General features: G+C 42.3%; 1 protein-coding gene and 1 pseudogene across 3 annotated transcripts in view; one reads left to right on the top strand and one right to left on the bottom strand.

The window, feature by feature from the left end:
* ARSB (arylsulfatase B) overlaps window positions 1-26763 on the bottom strand; it is a 163613-nt gene that overhangs the window by 27802 nt on the left and 109048 nt on the right. Inside the window, exon 7 of one of the 3 annotated variants that reach the window (XM_039247457.1) lies at window positions 24024-24094. The exons of the other annotated variants lie outside the window; for them this stretch is intronic. Coding sequence (XP_039103388.1) covers window positions 24090-24094 — 5 coding nt within the window. The 3' untranslated portion in view covers window positions 24024-24089. Of the gene's footprint in view, window positions 1-24023; window positions 24095-26763 lie in introns of those variants that run through there. 3 annotated transcript variants of the gene reach the window in all.
* Window positions 15662-15974, top strand: LOC120241998 (annotated as a pseudogene).

The following is a 26763-nucleotide window of genomic DNA, read 5'->3' as shown; positions in this document are numbered from 1 at the left end:
ATGACGGTTGCCAGGGGGAGGTGGGAGGGAAGATGGGCTAAAGAGGTGATGGGGAGTAAGGAGTACACTTGTCATGATGAGCAGCAGGTGCTGTATGAACATATTGAGTCACTATATTGCACTCCTGAAACTAATAATACACTGTATGTTAACTGGAATTAAAATTAAAACTTAAAAAACCCTTAAATAAAAGATATTCCAAGCATACACCAAAAAGTAGACTGAATAGCATAATATGAAAGTCTAATACCACGGTACCCAACACCAACTCCAACCATTATCCACTTATGGCCAATCTTCTATCTTTCCCTGCTTTTCCCTCCTACTCACATTGTTCCAAAGCAAATCCCAGCCATCATAACATTTCATCTGTAAATATTTTAGTATATATCTCTAAAAGATAAGGATTCCTTTAAAAAAAAAACATAATCACAATACTACTATCACATTCATAATGACTTAATGAGCAAAGATGCGCAATGTTTCCTAGAACATTAACAATAATTCCCTAATAGCTTCACATATCCAGGGCTACAAGTCTGAATGTTTATATTCTCTCCAAATTCATATGTCAAAATCCTAACCCCTAAAGATGATGGTACGAGGGATTGGGACACTTAAGTCATGAGAGTAGAGTCCTCATGGATGGATTAGTGCTTTATAAAAGAGGTTCCTTCCCTTTCCACCATGTGAGGGCACAGCAAGAAGACACCGGCTATACATCAGAAAGAGTGCCTTCACTAGGATGTAACCATGCTGGTACCTTGAACTTGGACTTCCCAGCCACTGGAAGTGTGAGAAATAAGTCTCTGTTGTTTATGAGCTACCTAGACTGTGGTATTTTGTTACGGCAGCTGGAACAGACAAAGACATCTAGTCAGTGTTCAAATGTCTGCCATCACATGGTTTTTAAGACACTTTTGTTATGAGGCCGTCATTTACCCTGGGGTGGCTGGGAGGACACTCTCCTAGTGCACGTAGCTGGCTCAGGGCAGGCCAGCAAGCTCACAGAGCACATCCTGTACTGGGTGGAGTAGATTTATTCATGTTGCATTACACCTCCCAGCACAGAGCACTCCTATTAAAGTATTTCCCGATTTCCGGAGCCACAGGCAACTTCAGAAAGCCAAATAGTTTTGAAGGCCACAAGGGACAAATTTCGCTTCAGCCTTCAGGACTGCTCAGCACTCAGCATCAGCTGACGCCTCCGCTCTGTTTGCGATGTCACTGGAGGGAACCAGAATAGCTCCGGGGGCCCTCTCAGTTTGGGCCAAGGATGTCCCAGCTGACGTTTCCATTGGATGGTGAATAAGGTGGGGCACACAGAAAGTCATCAGTAAATGTTAGCAATTCCACTTGCCCTGCTTTTGACCTTCTCAAGTAGTCAGAGTTAAAATGTTGATGAATTCTAAAGGCTTCCATCTTGGGTAACAGATTTGCAACACAGACATATGTAAATTACAAACTATGTTCCAGGCTGGGAGGGATACAAAGATGAATGGACAGATGGCCAGGTGCCTGGCTTTGAGAGGTGTGGAATCTAACAGAAATGTGCAAGCATAAGCCTGTCATGATGGGCTAGAGGTGCAAATAAAATGCTGAGTGGGCACCAAGGGAGAAGCAATTAGTATTTAATTCTGCCAGGAAAGATGGTGCGGGTACTGGCTGGAACGGCCTTACCAAGGGAGGTTACGTTTGAACTGGATCTCAAAGGATTAGCCAGATTTCCCCAGGCAGCAGAAGGCAAGAAAGGGCAATCCAGGCAAGGGGAGCAGCAGGAGGAAAAACAGGGAGGCAGGAAAGCATGTGGCACATTGAGGGACGGGAGGAACACAACATGGCTGAGCATGAATGCCAGTACAGGGCAGGGGCAGGACACGGGGTGGGACAAGGTGGCTGTGCGTCCCTGAGCAGGGCCTCCGCACTGCGGACGGGAGTCTGGCTCTATTCTGGAGCAAGCCCTGGAGGCTCAATGACAGACGCTAAGCAGGCAAATGAGCCCAGTGGGGAAGATTTCAGAGGCACCAGAAAACCCTGGTGCCAGGGTTTTCACATATATGGGTGACTCTCTCCTATGTCTACACTGAGGGCCAGTCCCATGGAGGAGCTGGAAGGAGTGAGGAACAGCAAGGAGACAGATAATTCTGGAGCATATTCAGGGAGGAGGGTAAGGCCGGTCTGGCTCAGCTCCCACAATCAGAAGCACGTCTTGCTCTTCAGCTGGAGCAGAGAGACCCATGCTGCGGCCAGGCTAAGGCCAGCCAGAGCCTCGGGACAGGCAGGAGCGGCCCTGCAGCTGTTTGGTACCAGGCATCTGGCCCCTCACTGCCTATCTGCCTCGACCCCTGCGTTCCTGCTCTGAGAACCGTGCCCTAGCAGCCTGCCGTTACACGTGGGGCCTGCCTTGCTCTCCCCACAGCAGGCCTACAGGCTGGTCCTGAACTCCATCCCACTGACACATTTCTCAAAGCTACCTATCTGCTCACCTGGCCCACTGATTTTGGTTGTCCCGAGGAGCAGCAGTCTCAGAAAATAATCAGAGGCCGCCGAATGTTGGCAGAAGGTACAGACCGCATTAGCAGGACCCATCTTTGGACCCTTCTCATCAAACCTGGATCCGGTGGCCCAGCATGGTGAGCATCCCACCAGACTCTGGATGTGGCAGACAGTGGTCCATCTGCTGTCCCGGAAGAAAAGGGGCTGCTCCCTAGCTTATCGTTAGCAAACTTAGCTCTCACAATCTCCATTCACGTCTTAAGTGTCCTATCACCCTGTGCCTCACTGTCCCCCTCAGGTGTCCCCACCAAGGCAGAACGCTCATTTATTTTGTCTTCAAGTGCTCAGAGTAGGACTGGCATTTCTGTTTTGGGGACAAGCACAGACAGAGACTGCCATGCAGGGAGTCAGGACCGGAGGCAACTACACTTAAACCCCAAATCGGCATTCTGATCTCATGAACTTCTAGTACCACTGGTGTAAGTACTTCCTGGAGAGCTCAGGAAGACAGGTTGAAGCAGCACAGTGAAAACTCAGTGCTTTGAAGGGAAGAATGAACCCGGTGGCTGTGAGTGATTTGTTTCTCATTTGCTTTGGAAAGAGATGGTCTAGAGAGCCTGGAAGCCCACATTCCATTGCAGAAAGCAGAGCAGATTTCTGCTGACAGCCAGTTTGGGTGGGTTGGGTTTTGTCTGTTTTTGCCACGCGAGCTCATTTTCTGGGTGACACTCTACACAGTTCTAATTCTAGACACCAACAGAGCTGCACCTTCAATCACGAAACTGTAATTAGCACTCAGCTTTTGCGGGTTTGTTCAGGACATGTTTTCAGAAAAACACAAGGCCTTCCTACCACAGCGAGTGCTGCCTGGGACTGTATTAGTTACACCTCTTCAACTAGGACCTGTGCTCGGTCTTCCTGTGCTTCAGGAGTTTCAGGGACTTTCAACGGCCGACTCCTATGTTCAGCTGTATCAGAAAATGACTGTGGTTGGATTTCTCCCAAGCTCTCAAACACCTTGAACCTTTGACATAGTGTTGTTTGCATAGTTAAACTTCTTCCCACACAGACAGCTTCACACAGCATAACAACTTAGCAATACAAGAAAAGTGAGGTAAACTTCTGCCCAAGATTCAGGTCCTCAAGTGTTGGTTTCAATTAAAAACTTGAGGAGTGCAGGGGTGACTCGGTCAGTTAAGCATACGACCTTGGCTCAGGTCACAATCTCACGGTTCGTGGGTCTGTGCTGACAGCTCGGAGCCTGGAGCTTGCTTCAGATTCTGTGTCTCCCTCTGTCTCTTCTGCCTCTCCCCTGCTTGTGTGCTCTCTCTTTCTTTCTCAAAAATAAATAGTTTTTAAAAAACCTTGAAAAACATGTCTGGAGTTGTAGGGTGATAAGCTGAGGGCTCTCCCTCCTTTGGGAGCAGCGAGGGCACAGTAAGGAAGCGCCATCTGACACTTAGCACGCACTGCCACCTACATTATTTTAGGGTCATCTGTCCAACCAGACTGTACCTTTTATGAGTTAAGCATCCATATATTAACCTTGCCTTGCCCACCTTTCCTTGCAGAATGAAACAACAATGCTCACTATTTGTTGATAAAATAATTGAGGACACACATGGATAGGCTGGTACTTTTTTGGGGGGGGCACTGTTCTTTTGGTTAGTGGGATTCTGTTCTAGGTAGTGAAAATGCTTCCCTCATTCCCTCCCTGAGAGCATCAACTCTAACAAAAGGACACAATCAAACTAGCAATAAAAACTAGGAGGACCCTGAAATTCATCCTCGGAGGCCACTGAGGAGTTAACTCAGTTCTGATTAGAGAATTATGAGGCAAGACTATAAGGATTACACACAATAGATTTACAATGAGGGTTTTTTTTTTTTTTTGAGGACAAAAGTAGTGACTGGGGACATTTCAGATGAAGAAATAACCATATCAATCTCACTGCTTTTTAAACATTTGCATCTGTGAGGTGCAGAGGCTCAACATAAAGCAGATCGCCTCTATCCACCGAAAGCCATTCTGGCATGAGAAATTTCTCCTGCATAAAGCAAAACAGATGTGTGAGGGGGAAAAGCAAACTCTCTGCTTGGTGTATCAGCATTTGGAATTGGATCGTTATCTTAACAACTATATATTGGGTGAAGCAATGAATATACAACCTTGACCGTACAATGTCTCTGAAAACTCTATATCAAAAGCAGACACTGAATATCTGAAAAATACTAATTATTAATGCAGATTAAAAAAAACCAGTAGATTCACATTTCATCCAGTTTCTATTCTTTTTTTTTTAAACTGAAAGGACATCTGCCAACTGAAAGAACCCCGCATCAGAGATTACATATCCAGAATTTTTGGCCAAGTGCTGCCTGGAAGATATGAGCCATTTGACTGTTTAAGTAATTGGAAAAAGTGCCACCTCTTTGTAAGCAGTAAAGAGTACCCCAGGGTCATATGCATATGTGCTGCATATTGGGATCCATAAGCAAATCAATTTGGACACAGGAAAGTCCTCCAAGGCTATCCCCCCTCAAGGTGCGGGGTATTTACAGTACTGATGGAGTGGTAGGCTAGTGCTTGGCTGTCTGCTAGGTCCGGGGAAGTGCGCAAGTGAAGCAAAGACAAGGGAACAGGCACTGAGCTGAGGAGGGAGACACAGTGTCCTGCAAGGGCAAACTCCCCTGATGTAAGAGGAGTGTATTCACAGTGGAGATGAGAGGAGAGTGGACAAGCTCCCCCAAGGAGCAACTGGTCTGAAACCAGGCTGGGAAAGTAGTTGAAGGAAACTTCAAATTTGATGTACACATAAAATAAATAAATAAATAAAATATATACACAAACACACATACATGTATAGATATATGTATATATACATGAATGTGTATGTATATATGTATATATTTTTACATACATGCATATATTATCTATGTGTGATATATACATATATATGTATAGGTATGTATAGATATACAGAAATATGTAGTAGATCGGGAATGGCAAAAAAAACCCAGTCAAGATCAATTTGGTAGAAATGATAAAAATAATCCGAAATATTTGATATGGTTGTATTACAGAAACAAAGTCCAAGTAACATTCTGTTCAAACATGCGCTCGCACACACACCCACAATGAGATGTAGCATTAGGTGCAGCTTAGAGGGCTCAAGATTGTCCTGGGCACAAATGAGTTTAAGAATAATTGATGATGGTGATAAGTAAGTTTAGAAATGATGACGGTACATAGAAGAAATAAGTAAATATTATTGCCACTAATACTTTTTCTACTCTTGCAGAAATACAGAAAATTGTAAGTTTTATTTAATTATACAAATTAAATTTCAGATAGTGTCTACCTGAAGGCACATGGGCATTTATTTATCACTTAAGAAAACCCCACAGCAGTGACTTGTACTCTAAAATAAAAGAGTCATAGAGTACCATACGCATCTCTACCGCGTCTCATGTTGTATTTATTATGAGTATCAGCAAAAGAGAGAGTTCTGTTTAGTTTCTTCTGATTTCACTAAGTATAATATATGTTGTGCCATCACATTCTGAGGCAGGTTACCCCTGCTCCTGAAAAGCAGAGTGTCCCTATGAAAACTTTTGCAAGCTGAAATAGCATCAATTGAAGAAGCAATTACCACTAATTTACATGGAAATTTTTTTGAGTGTTCCAAGCTCAAAATATAACCTCTCAGGCTTTTCTGATACCTTAGGACACATCTTACTAATGATGCATAAAATAGATTGCAATAAAGCACAGATGCTCACAGACACAGCTCAAAGCTAGGCAGCAGCCTGATCCCGAGGCGCTGAAGGCAGTTCCGCAGTTCCGGGGAAGGAGCTTGGCGGGGCCACTCTCGCTGCCCAGGGGGCATCCTGCCTGTCAGAGAACTCACTGCAAAACAAATGCTAAATGCTATTCTCGATTTTCACCATTCTTCATAAAAGTGAAAACCCTCTTTGGATTTCTTTTGGTTACTGAAATCAGGTACTAAAGTATGTCTTTGGTAAGAGTGAAGCGGTGAATCAGGAATTTTGGAAAGCAGGAGATATCTAGTCAAAACTTCTGGAGTGAGGGAAAAAGAATTATAAAATACAAGTATCAAACACTCTCCAATAAATCACTTGGATAGTAATCCCTTTAAATAGAAGGAGCTCCCAATATGGGTTATATGAATAAAGGCTCCATCCACATCACAAAAGGTTGATAGAGTGTTTTCATACTGAATTTCGTGACCACTTCCTCTCTATTTCACTGATTGGCAGCATAGTATGAGATGTCTGTGGGCTCGCCACTTCTGAAGGAAAATATACAGAGCAAAAAAGCATGCTGAAAATATACAGAGCAAAAATGCTCATTGTTAATGAAAGCAGCTGACATCGGAATTTAATAATCGGACGCCATTTCCATTTGGAGTCTAGATAGTTTTTCAACATGATCGACACTTAAACAAATCAGGCTGAAATTATACATAACTCAGTGCATGTACTTCAAATGTGATTAATTTCTTTTTCTATGTACATGTGCAATCTCTTATGAAATATTCTTAAAAGCAACCTAATAAGGAAGAAGAATGAGGTTGTGGTTCAAGATGGATCTGCGATGAAGCAGTGAAGAGATATCAAATCAGTTCCCCTGGGTTGCTCTGACCTATCTGTCACTGCAGCAGACCATCATGCCTTGACCCATGTATTTTCCTCACTGGAAATGACCTCGCCCCTCTTTTAAGGCCCAGTGAAAACCCAATATCCTTTGAAATCTTCTGAGAACTCCATTTAGGGATACTACTCTCTTTATGTAATATCTCACCTACTCTATTTTCTCTAGTTCTCATTTGGCTCTTCAGTATCTGCTGTTGTGTGTTATTAGTTTTTGTGAAATATATCTACATTTTATTTCCCTGATTCATTTATATGCTCTTTGAAGAAACTTTGAAGAAACCTAAGAAATTCTGAGTTATACTCTTCCTACCTCTCTAGCAACCTTCCTGAAACGTGGTCTCTGTATCATTAGAATTGCCAAGTTGTTTGATCGAAATAGAGCTTCAGAGATCCTTAAGGTGTGCAGAAGGAGGGAAGCTGCATTTTTAACATGCTGCCCAGGTGATTCTTAAGCCCTGTAAAGATTGAGAAGCACTAGATACAAGAATAGGGGAGTGCTGTGAACATAATCAGTCCCAAGAAGTATTTGTTGAATATAGAGAGGAACACAACAAACTCCAAGCCACATCAAAATAACAACAACAAAAGCAAACAAACCAAACAGAAAACCATATATAAAACGAAAGGTGCTGGGCAATCAGGCCGTCCCTAAAATTTATAAAATTATTTTCCTGAAGATACGTAGATGTCTCAGGGTACAAGTTTTTATCAGGACAACATTTCCAGTCTAGGAGATACCTTATAATCTCATTAGACTGTGAACTGGAAAAGGGCAGGGAGCCTGCGCTCTTCATTATTCTAATAGTCATGGGACCTTGCAAAGAAGCTTGACAAAACTGATAAAGGAGCTTAATTCTTCAGCACAGTCCTCTGATTCTGCCTCCAAAAGTCATCTGTTAGGCTCCCTAAGAACATTTCCCTTCCTTGTGCCACTCTCCATCCTGCCTACCCCCACTCTACCCCTGCTCTCAGCTAGTTTTCAGGGCCCTGGATCTCTAGGTATCTTTTCAAGGTCAAATGAAACCACTCTTTGTGCAACTGGGGTTGGCTGAATTCTAAACCCATGCCCTTTGCCCCCTGGTGTGACTCCCTTGATTATGTGACATACAGGGCAAAAGGGGCTTACATGGCTCTGCAGATACAATGGTCACTATCAGTGACCTCAAGGTAGGGAGATTATCTGGGCCGCCTAACCTAATCCTGAGCCTTTTAAAAACAGTTTTCTCTGATTCAGAGCACAAAAGTCAGGGAGATTATAGGATTTCAATAAGAGGAAGGTTCTTGCTGTCTTTGAAATGGAGGGGATCACCGGGAAAGGACCTGAGAACAGCCTCTGGAGCAATCCCTGCAGAGAGAACAGCATCTCAGTCCTATGAGCACAAGCCCCTGAATCCTGCCAACAACCTGGCTGAGGCTGGCAGCGGACCCGCCCCCAAGCTGCCCAGCGAGAGCCCTGCCTGACTGCTGGATGGATGGCCACCTCTCACGAGCCTACGCAGAGAACCCAGTTGAGCCTGCTCAGACTTTTCGACCTTGAGAACCGTGAGATAATAGAGGGGTGCTGTGTCAAGCTGTAAAGTACGTGGTGATTTGTTACACAGCAATAGGAGATGAACACAGCAGCCCTCGGGGCATGTCCACAGCAGCCTTGTACCTGCCTCTCAACTCCATCAGTTCTTGACTTGGAGAAACAAAGCAGGGAATCGCTAGACCAGAAATAAACAGTAGCGATGGTTATTACTGTCGCTGTCCTTGTTCTCTGACCCATTCGACAAACGGCTCCATGCCTCCCTGTTTGTGCTGCCCTCCCCAGTCCCACACATTGTCAACTCTTCCCTTTTGCCCTCTGTCTGCCAGGGCTTGTTTTCAGTAAAAGCCTCTGTGCTTGGGCTGGATCCTTTAAGTTCCAGGACCCCACCCAGCTTTAACATAAGAATGAGAACGATAAACACAGACCCATAAACAGAGACTGTACAGAGCACCGACACATAGCCCTGGGGGCAATCAGTGGGTGTGTCTTTAATAATTAGATAACATGACCCACACAAAATGAACTTAAACAGATACGAGTCAAATTAAGATCTTTGACACACAACCAGGGCTGCATGACTTGGAGCATTTGGGACTGAGATAGCCACAATCCTAGATGCCTGCACTGGGACCTGACATGAATATCTGAGATAAAAACTCCCATGTCTATGGTCTGGGGCCTTACCCAGACTACACGGTACTAGGCAGAATGGCACTCGAGAATCCAGCTCTTTGGACACTTCATTCTTCCTTTCAGAAATCCTACTTACCTTGTTTAAATCGAAGGAATCCAGGGTACCTGGGTGGCTCAGTCAGTTAAGAGACCGACTTCAGCTCAGGTCATAATCTCACAGTTTGTGGCTTTGAGCCCCACGTTGGACTCTGTGCTGATAGTGAGCTCAGAGCCTGGAGCCTGTTTCAGATTCTGTGCCTCCCTCTCTCTCTGACCCTCCCCTGCTCACGCTGTCTCTCTCTCTCTCAGAAATAAATAAAACATTTAAAAATAAGTACATAAATTGAAGGAATCCATGAAGCAAAACCGTTCTTTTTTCTTTTTTTAAGATTTTATTTTTAAGTAATGTCTACACCCAGTGTGGGACTCGAACTCAACCCCAAGATCAAGTCACGTCCTCCACTGACTGAACCAGCCAGGTGGCCCAAAACTGCTCTTAGTTCTAAGATGGGAAATTATTTTCAAATGCCTTGTTCGGTCCCCTATCATAGCTAGCCCTCCCTCCCCACACTACTCTGCCACCTTTGCCCTTAAGCAACTTTGCTCAATCTTCATTAAAGGGCTAACTTGATTCTTTCTGCTTTGCACTAACTAGCTGTTTCTATGTACCTCCCACTACCCCCCCCCCAAACTGCCTCCAGCTTTGTGGGGACAGGGGCCACACCATTTATCTTTGTATCTTCCCAGGCCTGCCCAGTGGACATTCAGTACATGTTTAAGGAGTTTACACTGAGCACTCAGTTGGAATTACAGTTGAGAATTCCTTTGCTGCAAGGTTTTGGATAGAGGCTTAAGATCCATGGGGCACCTGGGTGGCTTAGTCGGTTAAGCGTCTGACTTTCGCTTAGGTCATGATCTCGCGGTTCGTGGGTTCAAGCCCCGCGTCGGGCTCTGTGATGACTGCCAGCTCAGAGCCTGGAGCCTGTTTCAGTCTGTGACTCCCTCTCTCTCTGATTCTCCCCTGCTCACGCTGTCTCTCTCTCTCCTAGAAATAAATAAAAACATTTTTAAAAAATGTTCTTTAAAAAAAAAGATTCACTGATCCAGGGACCTGGGGTCCTCCAACCCAGGAGGTTGATAAGAAGGGAGGGGAGAAGGAAGCCCCAGATGGAGAGGATGCAGTGCCCACTTTGCTTCCGGCCCCTCAGCCAGCAGCAAGCAGACTTGCTTCTCTAATTTGATCTTTTCTCTGCCTTGGCCAAGGCGGAACATACTCCCTGAGGAGCAAGAGTGAAACAAAGCCATTGCTGTCTCCAAGCAGAAAAAAAGAGTTAGGCGGAGAGGGGAGGAAAGCATTTTCCTTGATTTATTTTTGTAAATGTATGTCATGGGAGAAGTAGGCAAGAAGATAAAATACACGTATATGCTGAGCCATGAAGGAAAGACATTTTCTATAGTCCTTTAAAATCTTTTCTATTTTAGCTAATCGCTCATTGAATCACTCAGCAAGCTCTGCATACACCGTGATTGGGGCATGCCTCACTTTGCCTGACTCTTGGATGTGCCTGTCTTCTAAACCAGAGGGTCTCTAGGGCAGGGACTTGCCACAGTTCAGCCCCATAGCCAGTTCAGCCCCACGCCCCGATGCCTAGCATAGTGCCTGGAGTACAGCAAGAGCTCCGGCTATGGGTTCCTCAACCTCAGCATTATTGACATTTTGGGTGGACAGTTCTTTGTTGTGGCTGCTTGTGCACGGGAGGATGTTTAACAGCATCCCTGGCCTCTGCCTAGAGGATGCCAGCAGCACTGCCACCACCCAGGCTGCGACCACCAAAAATGTCTCCAGAAATTGTCAAATGTCTCCTGAAGGGCAAGACTGCCCCCAGCTGAGAACCACTGCTCTATATATACTGACTGGGAAAGATTTTCCAGGCAGACCATCGAGTGGAAAATTTATGTCACAAAAAAGTAGTTAATATGACGTCATTTATATGGAAGAAGGTATTTTACACACACACACACACACACACACACACACAATCCATATTATATTAGAAAGTACAACTATAGGGTCTAGAAGGAGAAAGCTATTAGCGGCGGCCATTTCTGAGGAGCAGAGTAGGGCTGGGAGTCACAGTGAATTTTAGCTTTACTTGTACTGCTTGTGTTTTTTTCAGAAAAAGAAAATGGAAATGTACTTGGTGTGAAAATTAGTCTGTAAGTGAATGGAAATGGGAGGTCTGGAGAAAGTACATGTTAATTACTCCTTGACAAAGGTTAGAGAGGAAGAGAAATGTGGCCAGAATGAAAGGAAAGAATTTCTAGGATGTGGGAAAACCAAGCTTAATTCAGGCAAGTTACAGCTTTGTATAAAGCATTATGAAGAGAGTGGTGAATAACTTCTAGAATGTTTCCACGTATTAGCTCAAGATTTCAATACTACTTTGCCAGCAATGACTTTCCCACTACAGTGAAATATGCATGAAATGACAGAATTCCTCTTTCTGTTTTTCCACAGCATATTTCTTTAATTTGTGCTTCTTCGGTGTGTGTGCAGCTTTCTGTAACTACAGTGCTGATGCCATTATGGAAACTGTCACTCTTCAGAGTCGGAAAGACCTGAGAATAAAAGCTCACTTTGACTTGTGTTTGGTCTGGCATGGCTTAGGATGCTGCAGGAGTGTATTTGTTTTTCATTAATTTGTTTGTCATTTTTCTCCATGATCTATGGAACATCTATTTCCCCTGAAGCAAAAGGATCTGAAATGTCAGAGGTTTCTCTTGGTTCTGCTGGGGTAATGAATTGTTGAGAAAAAGAAATTTTTCTTAGATGCTATTTGATTGTGGAAGGAGACATTTTGTGACCTTTTGCTATTTTATGGTGATAATGAATTTCCTGACAAACTTGGAAACTTTGGGCTTCTTTATTGAAATAATAAGGTTTGAGGAATAACTTTGACCTGGACTTTTGCAAAATTAATCTAATAGAGATTTTGGAAAAATTGATGAGTTTGGTCTTTAACGAGACACTCTAATTTATTTCTGTCACTGCGGCAGTAGACAGATCTATACCACATAAAAACATCAAACAATTAACTACAGACCTAAGTTCCTGTACAGAGACTGGTGAGAGGGGGTATAGGCTCAGAGGCTTCCATCCCCATCACACTGTTGCTTTGTTTCCTTTTTCTTTTCTTCTTCTCCTCCTTCTTGTATTTTTAATTGCTAAAGTAATACAAGCTAGTAGAAAATCTGGTCTATGCTGAACAGAACTGAAAAGATAAGAAATCATCCATAATCTCATTCTCCAAAGGTAATGGACCATTAGAATGGACGATTCTCATCTTCTTTTATGCCTGTAATTTATAATTGAGATGATCCTGAATATAAAATTTTATGTTCTATGGGCTTTTTTCTCCTGAATATTACATATGATGTGTTGTTTGTGATCTCTAAATGCTTTAAAGGAAAACTGCACTGAGTCCTCTTAGGATGTTCTAAAAAAGGCCACAAATCATGAAGAAAAAGAAGGAATAGGTTGTCTTTTTAGGAACATCAGATTCTCCCATGGCCTTCCTGCATGGGATTTAGTTTTCAGATTCTCTGACATCATAGACATGTTTATGCCTTTATGTTTGAAAGTTGAGTAGAGAAAACAAGCTCGTTGAGTCAGGATGCCAGATGAGTTCAGATAAGGAGGCGGGATGAGGGTGCTCTGTGTCTCTCAGATACAGTGACTGACCAACAGGTGTCACAGCGATGGCTTTGCCCAGCCAAACAATGCATGGATGTCAACACCCAAGCCAGAGTAGCCTCTCTGCCATTTACATGGGCATGAGCATGGGGAAGACTCCTTCTCCACAGAAGTAGCACCGTTAGTCACCTCCTTTCTCTACTTATTCTCTTTGGGAGCTTGTTAGAGTTTGTCTACACCCATTCTCAATATTCTGCAAGAGCTGAGGAAGTACTTGAAAGGTGTCAGACCTTACAACCCAACTTGGAGTCTCAGAGTCTACCTCATATTTAGGTAGAAATAGTACTTCATTATTGACTTGGTAACCACTTCCTGGGCAGGAGGTGGTGGGGGAGGGGGCATAGAGGCTAAGTTCACTGCAATTTTTTGGAAGTTCAGATTTTCTTCCTGAATGTTGATAGGATGAGAACATCAGGGACAAAAGAAAAAAAGGAACTGAGCTTCTGAGCTGAGCTCTAAAATCTCCACACCTTAATGGACTGAATATATTTTGAACTTTCTTCATCAAACACCTGATTACTTTAGGATCAGAAAACAATTTGGTATTTGGATTGTGAGAAAGATCATGTAAAATGGTATCCAGCTAGTCCAAACAGGAACTCTGGGGCAAAGGACAAAATTATAATTACAATTAATATATTGATCACACAATTAATTATATAATTAATATATGAGCAATTATAAAACAGTTGTGAAAGTTAAGGTATTCTATCTCTGTCATCAACTGCATATCTCACAAAATGTTTAATTAGTCTTAAATCACATCTTCACACAAATATTTTAAATTATAAATCTTGGACTCCAAATTGGGTAAAAATTCTTTCTCGACTGGGGGCCGGCTGCTCAAAGTGAAGCATGGTCAGAGAGCCAACAGCCCTGGCATCAGCTGGGAGCTTGCTAGAAATGCTGAATTAGGTGATGCCTATTCTCAGTCAAGTGTGGGAAGCTCTGGTTTAGACTGAGGTGATGGAACAGAACTTTACATTGCAAGTGTTTTCACCTGGTGATTAGAGGCAAGTTCTTAGAAGATTCAGCAAAGCTCTTAGCACTGTTCAAAGACCACTTTTTTCTTCCCCATTAACAGGCTAATTTCTAGTATTTTGTCTTCCTCATCACCTTCTTGGTGGTAAGAATCTGCCCCTTACTGCTGAGAGAGATTATGATTTTCTGAAGTGGAAAAACAATGCCAAGGTCATTATCCTCTTGATCTGGGGTCAAGTTAAGATAGAGAAGAGGATGACTGGTCTGAAAGCATCTGAATGGTTGGAGCAGTGCACTGATAATGTAGTGCATTTAGACAGATTATTTTGATGGATTATTGACTTTAAAATGGGTGTTTTCTCTCATCTGCTTACTTCTGCTTCTAGAAATAGAGCAGCCTATGGGCAAGGTAAGTTTGAGAGCTCAAAAGCAGGCCTAAGGTCAGGAATGTGTTTAGTTTATCAGGGGAATTTAAACTCAACCCCAGTTGGTTTTTAATTCAACATAATCACCAAAACTTGATGAAGTGCCATCAAGTTATCTAAAAGAAAGCAGTTTACTGCACAATGGAAGACTTGATGTCATCCTAGGAGCTGCCAAACCATCAACAATTTGGAAAGTGACTTTTAGGGGGGGAAATGTAAGATTATAAAAAACACATAGTTCTTAGATTTGCTTGTGCTCGTCCAAGTGTCTGGGAACTTATGTATATCTCTTGCCATTCTTTTCTAATTTGGTTTCCGCCATCAACATTTTCATTTTAAAAGAATGTGTAATCATTTGAGCTCAATGCAGGATAAATGCTGTTCTTTATAATTCGTGGAAAGATCAAGAAAAAATAACCTCATATGCATTCGAAAATAGAGTTAAAATTAGAAGAAAGGAACAGTTTGGATTTTTTTTTTTTAGTTTCTAACATTAAAATGTTTAAATATTAGTTAATAGTTAGAAATCAAGCACTGTATTTCTAACTTGCCAAGAAATAACCCAAAGCAACTCTCAGCTATCTTTAAATGAAATAGCTAAAATACAAATAACTCTTAGATCTCAGGCAAAAGATTATAAGGGAGAGTGATACCTGAATTGAGTTTCTCTCTTTCTTCCTTTATTCTTATTTTCGTGTTTGAGAAAGGAGTTAAAAGTCAGATAAGCATTGTATTTCTTTTCTGGAAGAAATGTTTATAAAATGGTATCTAAGGCTCTGAAATGAATTTTTATAAGTTGCCAAAATAATCATGACTTCCTGATAAGTCACTATAAATTTATAGTCATGTTGGATACAAGCACTCTTGAGTCTCTTAAACCAGCCATCAAGTAAACCAAATCCAAGTTTTTTTACATCTTACTTTATGAACAGACATCAGCTATTGCAAATCAAGTACCTCTGGACAGGTGTTATTGCCCCCACATGGCAAAGCCGCTTGTTATAGATCTTCTACTCAGTACACTGCAAAGCAGAGCTCTGAGCCCCAGCCCCTCTGCCCAAACCTATTGGCTAGACTTTGGCATGTGTAGACCACAGTGGGAAAGGATTCTGGAGGACACATTTCAGAGTGAAGCAGCATGGATGCCGTCATCCAGGTCCCCATGGAGGCTGTGCTCCCCAAGTATATCCTGGATATCTAGGTCATTGTCCCCATCATCCTGGCCACCATAGTCATCATGACCTCCTTGTTGCTGTGCCCAGCCACTGCGGTCATTTTATATTGCACACAGACTCATCCTGTCCTCACTGGGGCTGTCCGAGAATCTCCTAAGAGGGGCAGTGAGGGGTGTGGGTGGTGTCCCCTCCCTCAGCCTCTTCCTTCTCAGAAAAGCGACAGGACGGACTTTGCTGTGTGGACTCCGGAGCTTGATGTGTGAGAGGAGATCCGAGTTCTTGTTTGGATTTTGTCACTGGCCAGCTGTGTGAGTTCAGTCAAGGGACCTAATTCGGTGGGTTCTGGGTTAAATGGGGATCATGATCCCTGCCCTTCCCACCTCATGTAGTTGTAAGAACCAGTGACTTGGTGGAGGTTAAAGCTATTTCCAACTGTGAGCAGCAAAGCCACCGTGGGTATACAGGTGTTACTGCTGAACGCTGAGAAGCTTTGAAGAACCAAACAACCTAATTACTAATGGTGGCCTTCAAGGTGGTGAGGGAGACACTGGGGGCAGAGCAGCCTTTGCCGGTGCCCCTCAGGTCAAACCAAGCAAAGGCACCCTATCCTCATTCCCAGGAGCTAGCAGCACTTTGGCTCAGAGTTATTTTGTTTGCGGTGTCCCTCTCTCACATTATGTAATTTGGAGGGAACTGAGTATGGCAGGGGGAGGGAGATGGGTCGAACTTCCCAGGACCTCTGTGCCAGAATGTCTACAATCAGGAGGAAGGCTCTGCCATTTCTTGGCAATGCCAAGGGACCTGGGGTGACAGGCTTCTTTTTGCATTGGAGTCTCATTGCTTTACTAGCCGAACAATGTGGGAAAACAGGGTGTCTGAGTTTTCTGGCCAGCTTTCACAATCTCTAGCCCCTACCCCCTTGTGTGTCCCACACTTGAGGAGCTCTGTTTCCCCCCCACCCAAGTGCCCACCTAATTATCAAGACCCACCTAATTTATACTCAGTAATAACGTATTATGAACATGGAACATAATACAATATACCTAAATATGAAAATACTTCACAACATAAAAGGAGATGAACATATCACTGTAGTGGTATAGGGACCACATACCTAAGAACTATTTACCGAAGGAAAACAATCAACCATCGACCTCAGCTTCATGTACTTAATACAATCAAATGAAATATTAAATCTATGAAAGAGGCAAAAGATGCAATCATAAAACTGATTTTTTTTTAAATAAAAAGAGCTGGAAAGCCTACAGAAAAGCAGTGAGAAAAAGATTTGCCATATCACTTTTGAAAGGCCAAAGGCCAATGGAACCATTAAAGAGACACAGAATGAGATCTGTAAAAAAAAAAACAAAAAAAACCAGTGAAGGGGAACTCATCCCAAAATATGTGTATTTGTGTGTGTGTGTGTGTGGGGGGAATGGCAATGAGATAAAAATGATTAAGAATATATGTATGAAGGACAAAGGGTATCTAACATACATACATGTAAGTGGTGCTACTGCCCAAAAGACCAGAATACATTTAACAGACATAAAAATCCAAACATCTATCAGATTAAATCTTTCCTGGGATGAAAAATCTTGAATTGTGCAGTACTCACTCTCTACCAAGAAAAACTGATGAAATAAATCCAAAATACACTGGTGAGATATAGATATCTAGATGCCTATATTTATATCTATATCTGTATCTGTATCTATTTTCTAACTATCAATACCAAAGACAGAACACTATAATTATCCAGTCAAGGGGAGAAAAACTGGATACCTCCAAAACAAGTATCAGGCTATACTGAGATGACTTTTCTGCAATAATACATGTCAGAGACCATGAGTAATGTCTACAGAATTTTGAAGGGGAAAAAAAAGACCATGGAATTATTTACCCAACAAAGTTGTCATTATGGGCAATAATAACAGAAAGCCATATTCTCAAATATGCAAGTCTTCAGAAAGCATATTACTTATGAAATTTCCATGAAAAGAAGATAATTCAAAGACATGTGAAACAATAAAGAAAAAGGAATCAGTAAAATTTCTATCTCAAGATGAAAGTAGTTATAGTAAAAGGAAGTACTTAACTCTATATGTAATTTATATGCAATTAAATCTGTTCCTCACTTCTGTACCCTGGGATTATTTCCCAGGTAAACTAACCAAATGCAAGTCTTTGTCTCATGCTTTACTTTTTGTGAACTAAAACAGAGAGCAAGAATGAGTAATTCAATATATTAAAAATAGGGATTAACTAAATAAGAAAACTTTAGTTCTGTAACTTACACCACATAGTAACATTCATTTCTGGCAGTATGGTGAACAAGAAATCCCAAAAGACTTTCCTTTCAAAAACAGCAAAATAAGCTATATAAGTTTGTTGAGAGAGAGAGGTTGGGGAAGGGCCGAAGGGCAGAGAGAGAGGAGAGAGAGGGAATCCCAAACAGGCTCCATACTGCCAGAGTGAAGCCCAATGCGGGGCTTGAACTCACCAACCATGAGACCATGACCTGAGCTGAGATCAAGAGTTGAATGCTTAATCAACTGAGCCACCCAGGCGCCCCTATAAGTTTATTTTTAAAATAAAAACTTTTCAAATGCCTTGGGTATATGTTAAGAAATTAAACTTGAAAATTACAAGGTAAGGAATGCTGCTTCCAAACAAGCTAGTGGTAGGGGCTGGGTTTACCCTTCTGTCATCAACAACTATGAAACTGGACAAAATATAAGAAGCAATTGTATTCAAGCATTTAATAAATGCAAAATAAAACCACAATGATATATCATTGTCTACCTGCTAGCATGGCTAAAATTAAAAAGACTGCCAGTGTTAAATGTTGGTAAGAAAGTAGAGTAACTGAAACTCTCATATACTCATACAGGGCTAGAGTTTGTTAGACTAGATGAAAGAAAAGAAAATAGGTACATGCTCCTTCAGAAAGTTTGAAAGTAAAAAGGTTGACAAACATGTATCATGAGAATATTAACCAAAAGACGAAAAAGAGAGCTGGTATTCCTAGATTCAAATCAGATAAAATGGACTTTCAGGCAAATTTTAAAAAATACCACCACACATTTTAAAAAAAGACTTTGATGGAGCGCCTGGTGGCTCGGTCAGTTGAGTGTCCGACTTTGGGTCAGGTCATGATCTCACGGTTCGTGGGTTTGAGCCCTACGTCAGGCTCTGTGGTGACAGCTTAGAGTCTAGAGCCTGCTTCAGATTCTGTGTCTCCCTCTCTCTCTCTCCTCCTCCCCTGCTTGTGCTCTCTCTCTTTCTCTCTCTCAAAAATAAATAACATTAAAAAAATCCAAGTTAAAAAAATAAAAAGTTACTTTGCTATGGAAAAATGTTCATAAGCTTTAATATAAGATCAAAAACAATTACTTGCAAGCAGATTACATTCTCAGGTACTAATGCAATTAAGATAGAAATTAAAACAAAATACATGATGAAAAGCCTGAAAGTTTCAAAACACAATTTTAATAATATTATGGGTCTAAGAAGAAATAAAATATCTATAGTGATAATAAATATGAGAAATAAAAATAAAATTAATGATAAAATAGAGTATATCACTATGTCTAGGAGGTAGCTGATGCAATATGTAGTAATAATTAGACATAAAATACTTAAATTTTTTAAAAGACTGAAAATAAATGACTTGAATTTTCAACTTATGTTAGAAAAAGAACAGGAAAAAAACAAAGGAAGTAAATAATTACTGGCATAAAAGCAGACATATGGCCAATGGAACAAAGAGCCCAGAAATAAACTTGAGAACACACATGGGGAAAGGGCAGTCTCTTCATCAAATGGTGTTGGAAAAACTGACTATCCACATTCAAAAGATGAAATTGGACCCTTATCATATACCATACACAAAACCCAACTCAAAATGGACAAAACAACTTCTTGGCACTGCTCTTGGCATTGATTTTTTTTTGATATGACACCAAAAACACAAGCCACAGAGGCAGGAATACTCCAGTGAAACTACAGCATACTAAAGTGCTTATGTACAGCAAAAGAAACAATCAACAGACCTAAAGAATGGGAGAAAAATATGTGCAAACCATATAACTGACAAGGAGTTAATACCCAAAAGGAATACACACCACTCAAGAGAAAAAAATCCAATTAAAAAATAGGCAGAGAATCAGAAAGAAAAAAGTGTTGGCGAGGCCGTGGAGAAAAGGGAACCTTTGCACACTGTTGGTGATGTGAATTGGCACAGCCACTATGGAAAACAGCACGGAGGTTCCTCAAAAAATTAAAAATAGAACTACTATGGGGTGCCTAGATGGCTCAGCTGGTTAAGCATCCAACTTTTGATTTTGGTCATGATTTCATGGTTTGTGGGTATGAGTCCTGCACTGGGCTCTGTGCTGCCAGTGTGGAGCCTGCTTGGGATTCTCTCTCTCTCTCTCTCTTTCTCTCTCTGTCTCTCTCTCTCTTCCTCTGCCCCTCTCCATTGGTTCTCTAAATAAATAAATAAATAAATAAATAAATAAATAAACTGAAAAATATTAAAACATTAAAAGTGGAAGAGGTCAGAGGAGGCGTGATAACAGAAGCAAGGCTGCAGTGATGTGCTATGAGGACTCAGCTCTCCATTGCTGGCTTCGAAGATGGAGGAAGGAAGCCAAGTAATGGGGGCAGCCGCTCTGGGCTAGAAAAGGCAAGGACATGGATTCTCCCTTAAATCCCCCAGGAAGGAAGGTGGCCCTACAGATACCCTGGATTGTTGTCCAGTGAGATCCACGTCAGGCTTCTAACCTACAGGACTGTAACATGAATTTGAGTGGTGTTAAGTCATTAAGTTTATGGTAATTTGTTCCAGTGGAGATAGAAAATGAATATTGTGTTATGTATTATTTTCCTTCATTCACATTTAAATCAAGAAAGATAAAACCAAAGTTATTAAAATAATGGAAAATTGTAAACTATACTTTTTGAGGAAATCTATCCTAATCAACCCCAAATGCCTCTCATCATTTCTTTCTTTCTCCTTAGTGCTTATGTATTCAATTTACATCTCTTATCATTTGTTGCTACTTGGTTTTACTACTGTGTTAATATCATTTCCTGGACATACAGTTTTTCCTCTCATCCAAAAGGTTCTTTAGAAGCAGGGCCACGTATTCTTTCCCCAGGTATTTGCTGCCAGAGGTAACAGGCTCAGTCTATAAATGCCCGATTATCAACGTCTTACATTATGGATTACTTAAGGTAGGCCAGGTACTCAACTTTCTTCCCAAAAATGTTTTTAAGAGTTTTATTTCAGACTTATACATAAGCATCCTTAAGACCCCTAAAAATATGACCAGGTTAGTAAATATTTAGAAAAGGGACTTACTATACTTTAAGTCCATTGTATAGGTCCCACAAAATTTAGTGAGGTTTTGTTTTTCCAAACTTTTATGGTTGACTGTTTCAAGAAAGGCATATGCATTTATCCTTACAGAATGTAAGATTAGGGAATTGAGGTAGGAAGATGTCAGGTCTAGACTGGTAGAGAAAAGAAGTCTGGACATCCTCAAATTAAAAACATGTATTTATTTTTTTATTATTTATTTATTTATTTATTTATTTATAAGTTTTTAAAACATTTTTATTTATTTTTAAGAGACAGAGAGAGACAGAGTGCAAGTGGCAAAGGGGCAGAGAGAGAGGGAGACACAGAATCCGAAGCAGGCTCCAGGCCCTGAGCTGTCAGCACAGAGCCCAATGTGGGGTCTGAAATCATGAACCGTGAGATCATGACCTGAGCCAAAGTTGGATGCTCAACCAACTGAGCCACCCAGACAACTCCTAGTGTTTATTTATTTTAAAAAATATTTTATACTTATTCATTTTTGAGAAAGAGAGACAGAGACAAAGTACCAGCAGGGAAGGGACAGAGAAAGAGAGACACACAGAATCTGAAGCAGGCTCCAGGCTCAGAGCTGTCAGTACAGAGCCCAATGCAGGGCTCAAACTTATGAACCATGAGATCATGACCTGAGTTGAAGTCAGACACTTAACCAACTGAGCCACCCAGGCACCCCGAATGTTTATTTATTTATGAGAGAGGGAGAGAAAGAGAGTGAGAGAGAGAGAGAGAGAGAGAGAGAGAATCCAAAACAGGCTCCAGGCTCTGAGCTGTCATCACAGAGCCTGACGCGGGGCTTGAACTCAAGCACTGTGAGATCATGACCTGAGCTGAACCCAGATACTTAACCAACTGAGCCACCCAGGTGCCCCCATATATCCTCAAATCTTAAACAGACCTGAGTACTGAGTAGGCTCTGGTATGGACGGTAGGGTGGGCAGAGCTGCTGTATCTGAAAGGGACTATGTGGGGGGTTGTCTATTTTGTGTTGAGTGTCAAGATCAGCATAGTCCTTTTGATCAGCTAGAATTACCAGGCTACTCTTGGAAGCCATGGTTAAAATTTCTAGGCCCTACCATAATTAAAGCAAAGGAAACAAATCAATAAGTGGTCAGTCGCAAATGAGAGGATTTGGCATCATCGTAACCCTGGGGGGGAAAATAAAGGATGATGTGTAAATAGAGTTCTGGGCAAGTAAGCACATGGTGTTGTGCAGGAGGGAATTCAGCGAGGCAGCTGGCCCTGGCCACATGCCCTTCTCCCGGACGCAGGGCCAGCCCTAGCCCTTCAAGTTGGCTTCTATTATCTGGCCCTGGGAAACCTTAAAAAAAAAAAGTTGCTTACTCTCATTTCTCCAAACATAAAACTGGGGCAGTGGGATTTGCCATTTCTGTGTAGCCCGGGCCTGTGGTGAGGATTAATTAGTGTTTTTAAAGGGCTGTGGGTTTGGTGTGGTTTATTTATTTTCTCAGGATGAAAGCCAAGACGCCCGCACCAAGTGTTAACAGCAAAGGTTTGATGTATGTTACTTGAGATGCACCGTGTGAAGTGGGGTGGATGGGATACAAGGCTTGTGGGACTGCCCTTGGCATCAAAAAGGCCACATTTCCAAACACATTTTTAGTGCTCCCCAAAGTGAAGGAGGCAGAAGAAAAGCCTTTCAAAATTAAAAAGGAGAAAGTTATCTGAGTTTAGGCTCTGCGACCGAGGGCATATACCAACCCACAACAAGGAAAATTCGATGAACCTCTACAGACAAATATTAGCATGTAGAGAAGACACAAAATTTTGCCAGCTTGTGTCAAGCTGCAAAACACGCTCCTCTATTCAGGAAAGAGAAAGAATCCCAGCAGAGGCAGTCAGAGGCTCGGGGCTGGTGGTGGTGGGGAAGGCTCACACACTAGCTTCCCTGCCACAGTACAGGTGGGCATGGGGGGTGAGGACACCAGTGTGGCCCCAACTCCCACTTACTGAAGACGTAGAAGCTTTCCAGATAGGACGGTCTCACAAAAGCCCTGAGTTGGTTTTTAAAAGTAAATCTTTACGGCTTTATTCCTCCCATCCAAGTACTAACCAGGCCGAACCCTGCTTAGCTTCCGAGATCAGACGAGACTGGGCGCACTCATGGTGGTATGGCTGTAGACTATGGCTTTATGCTTGATTATGGAAGTTATACGTACTCATAACTAGAAATTAAAACTAGAGAAATACATTTTTTTAAAAAAAGTACAGATATGCCCCTCCCAATCCCAGCAGCCAGAATACAATCGCTAATAACTGTTCTTGAGACATATTTACAGGACACAGATTTAACTGTCCTCAATTTAGAGGTGACAAAATGGGTAACTCACAGAACTTCTCCGCAGGCTTATGGGAATTAAGTCAAAGCTAGAATTCTAACCCAGACTTCCGGACACCTTAGAACTCTGTGTGTTCCATTAGGCTGCACGCCCTGTCCCCACACCCTTCTCCCTCACCCCGCCACCATCCTGCGGTGTAATTACTACGAGGCACTGCAGCACTTACATCACTAGCTTTACAAACAGAAGCTGCTGTCGTCCACATAGCCTGATTGTACATGAATGTACAAGGCTAGTGTCACAGCTGTGTCCATTTTTCTAGCCACACTTATGTGTGTAATGCTCCACTGACATGCTGTTATTTGAGTGAGATGATTGTAACACAGATCTGGGTGTCCTTTTGGCCCAGATCCCATGCAGAACAGAAAACAAAGAGAACCCTGAAATTCTACTACTGAATTCATGTGACTACTGTGTGAGGCCTGAACCTGGAAAGCTGCGAATTTCAGGTCTGTTATTTATTAGCTCTGTGTGATCAATGACTCAGCGTCTCCTCCCTAATTATAAAGAGGGTGGACGAACTGAACCCCTTCTAATTTCTGGTCTCCTAGGCAATGATGAGCAGTACCCTCGCGGAGAGGAGGTGGGCCTCAGGCAGCCCACCTAACTTTTCTTCCTCTGCTCAGTGTCGAATTTCAGCCTGAAAGACAGAAGGTTGCTTCTGGATTGCCACTTTGCAAATATGCCCAGAAAGAATGAAAGTGCTTTGAAAATAACGTATGATATTACTGCTCTTGCTAGATTTATTCTAATTAAATGACTGTGTAACCAACTTCAATGATTAATATATTAGCACACATTCTTTAAGTGCGTACAAATCTCTACAACAAAATGGACTTGAGGGAGCTATAGATGAAATCTTGCCCTCCTTGGAACTTGCGGCTCTGGTTGGGGAAAACACACAAATACAGATAACTATGGGATGAGGGAGAAAGAGTTCAGCATCGCAGGGTGCCCCAGAGAAGCTCGAGAGACTCAGGTGTGGAGGGGTCAGACAGAGCTTTATGGAGGAGAAGCGATGTGAACTAGTCCCTAGAGGAGCATCTGAAAAGCAAAGGAAGACGACAATGTTGGAAGGTGGACAGTGCAATGGTCCTGAGGGGTTATGTCAGCTGAATGATGGAGGTTGTAGCCGGCAGGCTCAGGAGTCAGTGCGCGGCTGTGGGCAGTTGGGGATGACCGACAGCCGTCAAACAGGGAAGTCGGAGGCTGTGTCCATGGTCTCTCCCAGACCAAGCTCTAACAAAACTTAAAGTCTAACTGATCTTTGGTGCCTACATCAGTACCTAGCTCGTCACACCTGCTGAATAAATAATCTCAGAAATGGACTGAAGCTTGTTCTAAGGAGGACCCGGGGAATAGCTTGAGGCAGGCAAACCTGGACAACTCTTAGAACTCAAGTACAGATTTGGCAATTTTACCACAGAAAATGAGTGTGTGAGAAGGAGGGAGGGAAAGACTGTTCTTTCACTCTGTAATCGAGAGCAGAAATAACATCTCATTATAACCTTTAAAGAAAAAACGCCTTTTAAATGAAATAGTAACAAAGCTGTATGGAATCACTTTGAAGACTTGGCCTTTGGTGGTATGGAAAACGCTAACATCTGTCAGTGCCCTTTATCTCCGATCAAGCTTATACCAGAAGAATCCAAGGGCTTCATGTGCATGCACGTGTGTCAGGTATATAGGAACACACTGCGCGACCAGATGTACGTGAGAATTATAACGATGCAGGGATGCCATGTCTGACTTCTGAGGTGAGCTGATGGTCTCAGACGGGGTGGGCTCATTAACTTCAGAACAGCCCTGTCAAGCCTGGTGCCTGTAGGATGGGTGCATATATATTCATTTCCAAGCAAATGAATGCCTTTGAGTTATTTCTCCTCATGGTCTGAGGTACGCTGGCTAGAACCTAAGGGAGTGTGGAGGTCCTCACAAGCATGTAGAGCTGTGCTCACCCCTGCAGCACCTCAGGCCCTTACTTGGAATCATGGCTGCTCCCTACCCCCTTGGATGCTTCCAGGCTTTCTGTAAATCTGTAAATCAGCTGATCTTCAACAGCATCACCCCTGTCCCTCGAGCTCGCACTGGTTTCCTCCAATGACTACCCTGACTGCTCATGAAGGACCCTGAGTCTTGGTCAGCATGCTAGAAAGAAACAGTTTAAAGAAATGGAGAATAAATTATTCTTAGGATCTATTCCTAGAAAGGAAGGAGGGATGAAAAAAAGGTGCTACCTGAGCAGAGGCCAACACACGTCTGTCCAAGGTTACCTCAGAACAAAGCCTCTAAAGGTGAATAAAATGTCTCCTCAAAACACATAGGAAAGCGATTACAGCTCACACGTTGGATACTGGCCCTGGGGTGGGGGGTGAGGTGGAGATAAAAGCAGAATCAGATTTGGGGCACTGAGAGTACAGTGGCCAGCGAAACAGTGACAGGGAACTTGCCAGGAAGGGAACACAAAGAAAGCAGCCAGGAGAAGCTGCTCCCTGGGCTCAGAGGGGAAGTCAGGCTGAGCCGCGCACAGAGGCAGGACTCTATAAATGTATGTATTTGTCTATCGAGGAGGTCTGGGGAAAGGACTGGAGAAAGGCATGGAAAACCCCATGTCATCTCTCTTCTGGCTGCTATTTTCCATACAGAGGAAGGGTGAGGGTGAGCATTTATAACCTGGATAAGTAGCTTCAGACATCTGGATAAGATCATGTTAATGGTCACAAGCCACTTCTTAATTGTAATTAAGCTATTTTTATTAGGAACAAAATATAGGATGCAAGTTCAACGATGAAAAGGTGGGTGTGAATTGCCATCTGGAGGTACTTTTAGGTTCAGGAAACACTGAGACAGTAAGACAATGACTTTAGCCTGTTGATCTTTTATCGCTCATTAACATGTATTTATTAAGAAACTACTCTCATGGCAGACTCTGTGCTATGCACTGGGAATATGGCAGTAAATGAAAAAGATATAGACACTGTCCTCATGAATTTCTACGCTTTTTTGTTTTACATTTTATTTATTTTTAATTGTAGTTAAAAATATGTACATATAATCTGTGGGTGCCTGGATGGCTCAGTCAGTTGGGCATCCAACTTTAGCTCAGGTCATGATCTCACAGTTCATGAGTTCAAGCCCCACATGCTTGCTGCTGTCAGTGCAGAGCCCGCTTTGGATCCTCTGCCCCCTCTCTTTCTGCCCCTAACCCACTCCCGTGCACACACATACTCTCTCTCTCTCTCTCAAAAATAAATAAAAACATTAAAATTTTTTTTAAATATATACAATTTACCATCTTAAGTGCTTTTA

The sequence above is a fragment of the Hyaena hyaena genome, unplaced genomic scaffold (genome assembly GCF_003009895.1).
Source record: "Hyaena hyaena isolate Hyena2069 unplaced genomic scaffold, ASM300989v1 scaffold_299, whole genome shotgun sequence".
Taxonomy (NCBI): Eukaryota; Metazoa; Chordata; class Mammalia; order Carnivora; family Hyaenidae; genus Hyaena; species Hyaena hyaena.
Note: the sequence above shows the minus strand (reverse complement) of the source record. Positions and strands in the feature narration are given on the sequence as shown.